The sequence below is a fragment of the Papaver somniferum genome, chromosome 3 (genome assembly GCF_003573695.1).
Source record: "Papaver somniferum cultivar HN1 chromosome 3, ASM357369v1, whole genome shotgun sequence".
Lineage (NCBI taxonomy): Eukaryota > Viridiplantae > Streptophyta > Magnoliopsida > Ranunculales > Papaveraceae > Papaver > Papaver somniferum.
Window position 1 is genome coordinate 24,555,913 of NC_039360.1, and position 11,538 is coordinate 24,567,450.

General features: G+C 36.5%; 2 protein-coding genes across 3 annotated transcripts; both read left to right on the plus strand.

Moving 5' to 3' along the window:
- The first annotated feature begins 840 nt into the window (after positions 1 to 840).
- LOC113355597 (probable protein arginine N-methyltransferase 6) lies at positions 841 to 8,038 on the plus strand. 2 transcript variants are annotated; one of them, XM_026598495.1, is made up of 13 exons: positions 841 to 850; positions 3,459 to 3,524; positions 4,188 to 4,256; positions 4,975 to 5,010; positions 5,284 to 5,349; positions 5,879 to 5,947; positions 6,200 to 6,277; positions 6,517 to 6,595; positions 6,838 to 6,932; positions 7,087 to 7,171; positions 7,278 to 7,489; positions 7,601 to 7,719; positions 7,815 to 8,038. In XM_026598495.1, exons 1-13 carry the CDS (start codon positions 842 to 844, stop codon positions 7,855 to 7,857), a joined length of 1,026 nt encoding a protein of 341 aa, XP_026454280.1. In that variant the 5' UTR covers position 841; the 3' UTR covers positions 7,858 to 8,038. The 2 variants fall into 2 exon arrangements, with proteins under 2 accessions (XP_026454280.1, XP_026454279.1); XM_026598494.1 differs by lacking the exon at positions 841 to 850 and adding an exon at positions 2,652 to 3,035.
- A 1,115-nt stretch (positions 8,039 to 9,153) lies between these two features.
- LOC113361036 (protein ASPARTIC PROTEASE IN GUARD CELL 2-like) lies at positions 9,154 to 10,935 on the plus strand. The gene has a single exon (XM_026604420.1). It carries the CDS (start codon positions 9,392 to 9,394, stop codon positions 10,844 to 10,846), a length of 1,455 nt encoding a protein of 484 aa, XP_026460205.1. The 5' UTR covers positions 9,154 to 9,391; the 3' UTR covers positions 10,847 to 10,935.
- The last annotated feature ends 603 nt before the right edge of the window (positions 10,936 to 11,538 follow it).

The window sequence follows — 11,538 nt, forward strand, 5'->3', positions numbered from 1 at the left end:
AACAAACAGTGTGACGTCCTGAAGACGTTAGCGCTCTATACTAGCATGCAATATGTCTAGGATCCGTCCAATCGTTAGGAGATTCTATACACGTTCTCTTTACATAGTCAAGGAACAACAAACAGTGTGACGTCCTGAAGAAATTAACACTCTATACTAGCATGCAATATGTATAGAAGCTGTCCAATCATTTCGATTATACGTAGAGGTGATGATGAAATGTGAAAAGTTTCGAAAGCTCAGCTGAGAGGCTTTTCGAGGAACATATTTATCATAGCTCTGAGAGGATGCTCACTCAGTCAGAGATCTTGAAATGGTTCATGGATCATAAAAAATGAGTTTCACATACATTCCTGAAGCCGGGTCAGAATCATGAAATATCATGATTTTACGATTTTACCCTTTGTCGAAAATCCACCATTAACAGTTAGTTCCCTCCCCATTATCCTTCTTTCCTCGTATCCATTCTTTCCCTGCTAATAACAACACTCAAAATAAATCACTCTCAATTAGAGTGAAACGGGAAAAAGTTCCACATTTGAGAGAGAAAGGGGTGTAAAATTTCTTATAAATTTGGTGCACAATTTTTCACTTATTTTTATCATTCTGAAATCATCTTAAACCCTATAAAAAAAATGTTACCAACCTCATCGAGTTACAGTAATGGGTATTTAGGAAAACAATAGTTCATCAGTGTAACGATTGAATACGAGTACAAAAGATCGATTTAAAATAAGAGGAAGAGGTGGAATTAGGGTTCCTCGTAATCAAGAAACACCACCACCACCATGTACAAAGTTTGATAAAGCTTATTTTTAACCATGTTGGTATCCACGAAGAAATGATCAAGGTTCTTACTTTAATCATATCCTCTTGTGTGTATTATTGTTATTGTTTAAGTAGATTTGTGGGTTGAAGTTCATTTGATTTTGTTATTAATGGGTTTCTTTTAAAACCCTTATTATGGTTTACATAGAACGGCTAGCTTTGTGTCTCTTTGGTCTACTACTGTGTTAGGTCTAATTCACTGCATTAATGTAAGTGAAGGTGCTACATGTGTGCGTTTTTGTTTAAGTTATGTTAGGTCTATTCGACTGCACAAAGGTGCTACCTTTGTGCCTCTTCTTGATCATGATGGTAGGCATTATGTTTTTTTTACACGACGTCTCATCATTGGTGGGCACTCCTAGCCCCGCCATTTTGGGAAAACGTATTTATGAAGTTTCAGAAGAAACAATGAACCTCCACAATCGCGATGCAGACACGTTGAGTAATCGCTTCAATGTAATCAACAAGGAAACTATTTTGTACGTTGCTTTAGCAATGCAAACAGATCGAAACATAAGGAGTTGTGAAATCATGATGGACCTTGAACAAAGGTATCAGGCAGAGTGGTTCCACACCAATAGCAAAAATTTCCAATATGAAAGTTGTTATGAGATATTAAAAGTATTAACCAAATATAATCCAATTTTTAAGTTTTTTAGTTTCATAATTATTAACTTATGCCTAAATGTAAGTTTTAATATTTTTCTTACTTTATTAGTTAAAATTAAAATGTAAGATTGAATTAAGAATATAAGCTTAATTTTCAACAATACTTCCTGAATACATTTAACAAGCTTAATTTTCAAAAATACAAGTCAAATTTTCAAATTCGTTTACAAATGCGCTTTTTTTGTTATAAACTTCGAATTAATCATTAATAGTCATTATACAAGATATAACACTAGACATTAATAATTTAGAATAAAGTTTGTAATAATATAAATCCTGGGCACTCATTTTGGACACTTTTCTTCATCTTGTTTCCTTTGTTTTTGTGACTTTTTGCCTTCAAATTTGCCTTTATTAGTTAAAATTAAAATGTAAGATTGAATTAAGAATATAAGCTTAATTTTCAACAATACTTCTCGAATTCATTTAACAAGTTTAATTTTCAAAAATACAAGTCAAATTTTCAAATTCGTTTACAAATGCGCTTTTTTTGTTATAAACTTCGAATTAATCATTAATAGTCATTATACAAGATATAACACTAGACATTAATAATTTTGAATAAAGTTTGTAATAATATAAATCCCGGGCACTCATTTTGGACACTTTTCTTCATCTTGTTTCCTTTGTTTTTGTGACTTTTTGTCTTCAAATTTGCTTTGCCTTGATTTTTCTGTGTTGAACTCTTCTTTACCTTCTCTTAGCTGTAAGTTTGAGTTGGTTAATATCCAAAACTTTATGACTTTTTTGCCTTTTGCCTATTTCTTTATAACTATTACATATTTTTTTAATAACAACTTCAAGTATTACTCCAAAAAAATCAAGTTGGGTTTGGTTTTCTGCCATTTGAAAAATTTCGAAATTGAGAATTGATCTGACTAAAAAATTTGGTGTAAATTTTTAGTTTCGAAATTACCTATTTATGGGTGACAAAGAATCAACCGTCAGCGTTAGAAATTCCATCTAGCGATATTAATGTAATACCCATCGATAATACCACTATCGCTGGCGACATTGATAAAAACACCATCACTCGGTTGTTTTTCCATAGTGGTTAGCCGGTGGCATGGCAATTGGATTTTTTTTTGCCGTGGTCCATATGAAGAGGCCATAGTGCACCTTACATTAGTTCATCAATTCAATTTCCCAAAATCTGTATATCCCCCAAAGAAAAATAAATCCCTCTCAGACTGAAAAAACAAACAAGGTTCCAACTTTGAGAGAGAAAGAGGCGTAAAATTTCGGAATTGTTTTCCTCTTCAAGAGCTCAGTTCTCTCGTAGTCTCTCCGAATTCAGCTTAAACCCTTTAAAAACAATGTTACCAAGCTCATCGAGTTACAGTAATGGGTGTTTAGGAAACGGCAGTTCATCAGAGAAACGATTGAATACGAGTACAAAAGATCGATTTAAAAGAGGAGGTGGTGGTGGAATTAGGGTTCCTCATAATCAAGAAACACCACCACCACCATGTACAGAGTTTGATAAAGCTTATTTTCAATCATATTCTCATGTTGGTATCCACGAAGAAATGATCAAGGTTCTTACTCTAATCATATTCTCTTGTGTGTATTATCGTTATTGTTTAAGGAGATTTCTGGGTTTAAGTTCATTTGATTTTGCTATTAAAAGGGTTTCTCTTAAAACCCTTAATTAGGGTTTTACAGAAAGGTGTTAGCTTTGTGCCTCTTTGTTCAAATACTATGTTAGGTTATTTGACTACGTTGAAGTAAAAGTGCTAGATTTGTGCTTCTTTGTTCCAGTAATGTTAGGCTGATGTAACATATAAGTCGGTGGAGAATGTATGTTAGTCCTAGATGCATCGCTTGTTGTCTAGCAATGTCCACCATTACATTCATACTGTTTCGAATATTTTTTTTTTTTTTTTAGTTTTCTAGATGTTCTTGTGAGAAATGACATAAGAATACCAAAATATGAGCTAATTGTGTTGTGTAATACGCAGGACCGCATACGCACTGATACTTATAAAGCTGCTATCGAGCAGCATCATGCTTCTATAGAAGGCAAGGTACTATCTTGCTTGACCTGTATGCTGTTTTTAACCATGGCTTTTTGTTCCTGTGATTTTGGATTTCATATGAGATATTTTCAAAGCTCAAAGATTTCGATCTATTATTTTCATGATAAACGTAGTGAAAGTTGGTTCCAGATATTGAATAGTGGATTCTGTTTCCCAAATGTATGTATACTGTACTTATGCATGAATAGGGAGAAGAAACTTATTTGAATAGCCATACTGAGCGAGAAAATCCACAAAGATGTGAGGGATTTTTTTGTGGATTTTAGTTAAATAGTTTTTGTTCTTTTTGTCGGGCGAGGATATAAGTAAGGACAGTGATTTTCTGTATCCCGGTTGGTTACTGTATACAAGCACTCAATAGAGTTAAGGTGGAACATAGGAGAATAACATCTTACTTTTTATCTTGCAGTGCATACTTGTAGAAGCCCATGACAGACCGTAAAAGTTATTGGATGTTACCTTAGAAAAATAAGTAGGTAAAGAGAACTCTGTTTCCTATGAGTTTGAGAACCCTACTCGGGGGATCGTGGGTTTTACAACCACCGTGAACAAACTATATAAATAATTACATAAACGAAGAGCGTCTTTCACCTTTAAATACGAGGAACCTATGACTGCCTTTCCTGTTTAACCTATGCTTTTCTTGTGCAGGTTGTAGTGGATGTTGGCTGTGGAACTGGCATCCTTTCTATATTTTGTGCTCTTGCTGGTGCAAAGCGGGTAAGGCCTGTTGGCAGCATTTTAGGACATTTACTCATGTGGAAAAAACTTTTTCCTGTCAACCAGATTTGGAAAGATAACTACGTTTTGCTTCTATAACCCAGAAAGAAGTGTAACTGGTTCAGTTTGATCACTAGATTTAGTGTTATATAAGTATTTGCGGTATAATGTTGTAAACCACACTGGTTTCTGAACCTCAAATAAGAGAGAAGTACAGTGCAGGTCCCAAAGGGACTATTTTTAGTCAGTATACTTTGTCTTGTAAACTACTTGAGTTATTTCCCCATTGAGATACGATGAAGAAAAATGTAGTATGTACATGTCTGAAATTCTAGTGACAGGCTCCAAAAGAACACAAGTCTAAGTGTTACTGCAAGCCCATCTGGTTGCATCCTTTCGGTGCTGTAGTCCCTTCATCTTGTAGAAAGAGCCTAAAGTCACCAGCATCTCACGTCTCTGATAATAATGGAATAGTTAGCAATCATGACGACAACAAAGACAATAAAGCCCATATATAAATTACTTAAAGATTGTCAGATAGCTAAGATCATCAAAGAGGATCTTTTGAACTTTGATTTAAGGAACCTATGATTTCTTTGATATAGAGTTGCAAAGTTTGTTTGATATATACCCGGCGTAAATGCAGTTTCTTTTCTATCATTTTGGTGCAATACTACTGGGTCCTATCCTGTCCCTAAATTTTATATTGTCCTGTCAGGTTTATGCAATTGATGCAAGTGAGATTGCTATACAGGTACTTTCTTGCTTTGGGGCCTTAGTTTTGCTTAATAATTCATGTTCATTGTAATATTATAATAGTTTGTGAACCATATCAAAAGAAAATTATCAAGTGCTATATATTTCTTCTCTCTTTTAGTTTACTCCTTTATAAGCGGTTCTATCATGTAAAATGCCAGCCTTTTCTGGCATACTTTGCACCTTTGGTTTTTGTATTGCTCAGACCCCATATGTTCCCATCTTATGTATTGTGCATTTGACCAATTGCTCAAATGAAATTGTTTACCAGGCAAATGAAGTTGTCAAAGCTAATAAGTTATCTCACAAGGTCATTGTTTTACACGGAAGAGTGGAGGTAAGATCCCTGAACTATATTAAGACATTGGAGTTGTACTTTTGCCATTACGAACTATAATTTGTGTTTATATCCAATATTGATATTCCAAGTTTGTGAGATTAGATATATATGGATATATGTTCATGGATTGGTTCAGCCATCTTTTACGCTCAGCTGTTACTCCTTTCGTTTGGCAAAAGCCATCTGTGAAGATAGGTTACGTACGGCTTATCGATTCAATCATTTCGGAGCATACTCCATTAATAAATACTGGAAATACTGATCTTCTTATTTTAGATCCATATTGAAGATCTCAGATTGGTGAGTGAACTGGTATTGACCTATCTAGACAATTAGCAAGTTTAGTTGGATATTTGGAATAATCACATACGGTCACCAGTAAAACTATCAACTATATAACTGTAGCCATTTTAGATACCTGGAAATCTTCTTTCCCTAGCTCAGGACCTCATATCTCTCTACCTTCATTTGAATAATATGAAAGAGCTTTATGTGCCTGTCCTTTTTCTGATGCTTTTAAATGCAGGATGTCGAAATCCCAGAGGGGGTTGACGTTATCATTTCCGAATGGATGGGATACATGCTCTTATATGAGGTTTGTAATGACTTCATTTTCATGGGGAATAATACCTACTAGTATAAGTAGGACAGATATGCCGGTCTCTCAAATAAGTGAAACTGAAAATGAGTGTGTGCTGTTGCTTCGGTGCTGTATCTATGTTTTTTTCCTGATGTTAGAATGCCCTCTGTCCATCAACTTTCTGTTTTATCCCAACTGGTTTCTGACATTACCATGTCAGTGCATGTTCTTTCATGTCATCTGAATTGTTGTTCTTTTTCCTTGTAGAGTATGCTGGGTAGTGTAATTACTGCCAGAGATCGTTGGCTCAAACCTGGAGGGCTTATTCTCCCATCACATGCCACGGTAATTCAATTATCTAACATATTGTCACATTACACAGCATCTGTATAGCTAGTTCATTGAAGTTGAATTTAAAAACTTGAAGATACGTATTATACTGTTATTAATTGGATATACATGATTGTGTAATGGTACCTGTTCAAATGATTATATTCAAAGTTTTCTTTCTTACTTTTATTACAGAAATTCCCAGTTAACTGGAGAAAACATCTTATGCTGATCTCTGGCGTGTGCTTTTGCAGTTGTACATGGCACCTGTCACACATTGTGACAGATACAGTGAAAGTATTGATTTCTGGAAGAATGTTTATGGAATTGATAGTGAGTATTAATTATGCTAAGCATTATCTTCTTATTTGCTAGGGTTTGTATTTTGTACCCAAACTGATGATTCTTTAAGGGCTATCTTTGTCCACTGCCCAGATTTTCATATCTATGATGTGATCTAGGCTATTTTATAAATGATGCTTGTTTTCTGGAAACAGCGGATTCATATGTCATAGATTTTGTTATCCTTCAACTTGTTTTGAGTTTTGACATGAAAAGGTTCCTTGTTGGTCCAGTGTCTGCCATGCTGCCGCTGGCGAAACAGTGTGCATTTGAGGAACCAAGTATCGAGACAATAACTGGAGAAAATGTATTAACATGGCCATTCGTGGTAAGTTTTTCTTCTCTACTCGTTGTGGGATTCTGTAAAACTTGCTAATTTAAGGAAAATTGTTGGTGTTATTTAATGTGGATTTTTGATTCAAATGAGCATTTTCATACATGGAGAATTAACAACTGAATAGCATGTATGACTTGGCTAATAGATAAAGCATGTGGACTGCTACACTGTCACAATCCAGGAGCTTGAATCTATCACTGCAAGATATAGATTTACATCGATGATGCAAGGTCTAATTACCTTGGCGCTTTATCATTCATTCATTCTTTTCTTTCATGTTTCTTATGTTGCTTTTTGCTGACTGAACTTTGTTTTGCACCTCTTTTTTTCTTTCAGCCCCGTTTCATGGGTTTGCGTTTTGGTTTGATGTTGAGTTCAGCGGACCTGCTATTTTTCCGAGCAATAACCAGACACAGTCACATGTAGGCAGTACTGTATCATCTGACATTCCTTCTCCAGGTGCCAGTCAGAGGAAAAAACGGGCAAAATGCGATGAGGTGCTAGTTCTATCTACTGCTCCGGAGGAGCCTCCAACACACTGGCAACAGGTAAATTCCTATTTTGTTTTGTTTATGCTATGTGTTCTTGAAGCTAGTTTTAACTAAATGTGAGCTTGTTTGGCAATCTTATTCATTTTGAAACGTACCAAACTTTTGCAGACTTTGTTGTATTTTTACGAACCGATAGATGTGAAGCAAGATCAAGTCATTGAAGGCTCCGTAACGATGTCACAGAGCAAGGAAAATGCCAGATTCTTGAATCTCCACCTTGAATACTCGTGAGTTTTAGCTTTTATGCTTTTTAACAATTTGCCTTGTGGTTATATCATTCTATCTGACATAATTTCTAACTTTTGAGCTTCTGATATTTCAGTTCAGGAGGTAGGTCGTTTGTCAAAGAATCTGTACTGCGATAGTAATGTTCTGCTTGCGAACACAGGATGGCCATAACCAAGCCAAGTATTAGCTTCAGGTCCCAAATGTTCGGTACTCTTTCTATGCATGTATTCGTTGAATTTTGAGGTTTCCTTAATCATGTAGACATTCTTTGTTAAACGAAAAAAAGAAATTAATATTATTTTACCATTTGAAGCAAAATTCAGGACCTTCACTTATCCTTTACACAAATAACACCAGAGCAGAATTCCTACGGGAAGAAGGAAAAAAATGAAAATAAACTAGTAGGTATAATTGTACACTTTCTGCTGCTAAAGTACAAATGAAAACTTTAGATGTTTGTATATGCATTAGAATATTGTGTTTTCATGGTTTCTTCATTCTCCATTATCTTAAGCTATTCCTGAAAATATGCCTTCAATAGAGCTAGACATGTTTCCCTTTTCAAACCAACCAATTTAAATATGCTGCACATTTCTTGAAAATTAAAATAAAATTTGGTGAAGATTGAGGATGGAAAAATGTTGAAAGTCTGTCTTTAGACTGAGAATGCCATAGGTCAATTCAATGGTGAGATCTCTTCAGGATCGATCTTAAAAAACTACAGTCATGAGTGAATTCACTAGTGATGTTTTTACCAAGCCATAGCAAAATTGAAATGATTTTTTTCTTGTTCTATTATCACAGCCGCGAAAATTGATCTTTTCCTGTCATGTTCATTTTAGTTTTACACCATGCTTTGCAAAAGACTCGAGATAAGTTGCTGAATGGGAACGTATGAATCAAGGAATTTAGTCAAGAAAGCAATAGCAGCATGCAGGAGGAATATTACATTTGCATAGAAAAGAAACCGCTTTGCAAAAAGTAGAAAAAAAAAAGAATGACCGTGCCTTAGGGACACCTCCCATCATTCTTCTACATAAAAAGTCTCAATTAAAGATATAATTGTTCAACTCTATCAACACCCTGAGGCACTATTTGGCATCTTTATTTCATCCCCAATATTTGCTTGGTAGTCTTCTTTTAAGTTGCAACTTATCTGGTGATGTCCCCACTATTCACGTACCCTATATCTTCAGAATGGACAATATGTTAAAGAGTTTTTGAATATCATCATCTAAGTGTCAGGACCCTGTCATGTCAAAAGTGGCCTCTATTGCATATTGGTGTACCTTGCATAAAACATGGTATCTCTTTATACTACTATTATAGTTGATCTCTTTTTAGGTCTAAAAGGCTGTTTTTAAAGACAAAGACTAGAATATAAAAATGAAGATTATATGGAATTTGAATCCTTACACTACATGCATCTTGCAGTCAATTATAGCTTCCACTACTCAATTCCAGGAACCTATTATCATCATCAAACCAAAGAAGTTTCCTCTAGTAATCTCTGTTTAGAATCCAATATATATCATCCTACTCATAACTCTAGAAATCCTAAGCATCTCTTTACTTGAAAACCTCATCAAAACCAAGTAGCACAACCCGGTTTACAACACTCGATTCACAGGCGAAAATCCGAAGCCATCTATCAAAAAAGATTAAACGAAGATGGTAGCATCCTTAGAAGCTCTATTGCCACCACTACTCATGGCGGTAATGGTGCTACATTCACTCAGTGGCTCAGCCGCGGTGGATACTGAATTGAACGTGCGAGAAGCGTTAGCGGGAACGAAAATCCATCCAATGTCCGATTTAGAAAGCTATCAAGAACTCTCAAAGAGTAGTACTACAGCTGATGAGTGGAAACTGAAGCTGAATTTACTTCACAGAGATCATATAACTAAAAACTTATCCCATCACCACCACCACCGTCTGAGTGAACGTATCAAACGAGACGTCAACCGGGTCACTAGCATAAGTCGCCGCCTTCACATCACCGATAAAATCACCAAAAATGATGAGGGTTTCGTAGAGGAAGAATTTGGTTCACAGGTGGTGTCAGGAATGGAATTAGGAAGTGGAGAATATCTGGTAAGAATCGGTGTCGGTAGTCCGGTGCGGAATCAGTATATGGTGATTGATTCCGGTAGTGATCTAATGTGGGTTCAGTGCCAACCTTGTACTTCTTGTTACCAACAATCCGACCCGGTTTTCGACCCGTCTGACTCGGCAACGTTCACCGGCGTGTCATGTGAATCCACCGTCTGTAACCGTCTCGACGATCAGAATTCCGGTTGTGGTCATTCCGGGAGATGCCGTTACGAAGTTTCTTACGGTGATGGGTCCTTCACCACGGGTACTTTAGCCTTGGAAACTCTCACATTCGGGCCTACTACTGTCAGAAATGTAGCTATAGGGTGTGGGCATAGGAATCAAGGTATGTTTGTTGCTGCAGCTGGGTTACTAGGTCTTGGTGGAGGGCCTATGTCATTCATAGGCCAACTCGGATCCCAAATCGACCAGGCATTCGGGTATTGTCTCGTCAGTCGCGGAGGTACTGGCTCGTACGGTTCATTAGTTTTCGGGCGTGGTTCCGTTTCATCAACCTCCGCAACATGGGTTCCACTTGTGCAAAATCCGCAATCCCTCACTTTCTACTATGTCAGCTTAGTAGGCCTCGGCGTGGGCGGAATTCGGCTTCCAATCCCGGAGCATTTGTTCGAACTGACAGAGTTGGGGGATGGCGGCGTCATCATTGACACAGGAACTGCAGTGACAAGGTTACCAACCCAAGCGTACGAAATCTTCCGAAACTATTTCGTTTCCGGCACCGTGGGTCTACCCAGGGTGCCCGGGGCGCAGATATTCGATACTTGCTACGATCTTTCGGGTTTCGAAATGGTGAGAGTGCCAACTGTGTCGTTCCACTTCTATGGTGGGTCAATATTGACACTCCCAGCTAGGAATTTCTTGATTCCAATAGATGAAACGGGGACGTTCTGTTTTGCATTTGCTCCATCCAATCTAGGGGTTTCTATAATAGGAAACATTCAGCAGGAAGGGATTCAGATATCTATTGATGGAGAGAAGGGTCTTTTAGGGTTTGGACCCAACACTTGCTAAATGCTGCTGTATTTTTTGTTTTGTTTATGACAAAAGGTGTACGGGTCAAATTATTCAACATTAATACAGGGAGAGGGGCTTTGATCTGAGATGTTTGAACTGTAAAATAATTGTGTTTTTGTTGAGTGGGTTTTCATTAACTCAAGACACCAACATGCATACTGGTGATGCTAAGAATCATGAACAGAATCAAAATCTTATCTAATGGTGACTTCTTGCAAAGGTGTAATTGCTTTTGCCTCTTTTCATGTTGGCAACATCACTTTTGCCTCCAAGTGAAAAAAAAAAACTACCAAAATTGTCACTACCAAGCAAAAACAATCCTTTACTAGTATAATTCGATGACTCCCTGTAAAATAATAGCTTTGAAATGAAGTTTGTAGAAAACCAGGAACTTTTTTAGGACTTTTTTCTAAAATAATAGAAAATCAGGAACTTGTATGTAAATATCTGGTTTCATAATTATTCACAGTTTCTTTCATTTGTAAACTTCCAAGAAAACCAGATCGAGTCCGATGCTCATAGTGGTATTAATTGATGCAAGGGTAATCAAGTGTTAAAGTAAAGGTGTATTGCTTTAGAATTAGAATCATGAAATTGGGTTCTTACCAATAATTAGTATCTTGAGCCCCTTAAAACCCATAAAATAATAAAGCTTGTCAAAAGAGGACAGCACTTGGACAAAAGAGTGG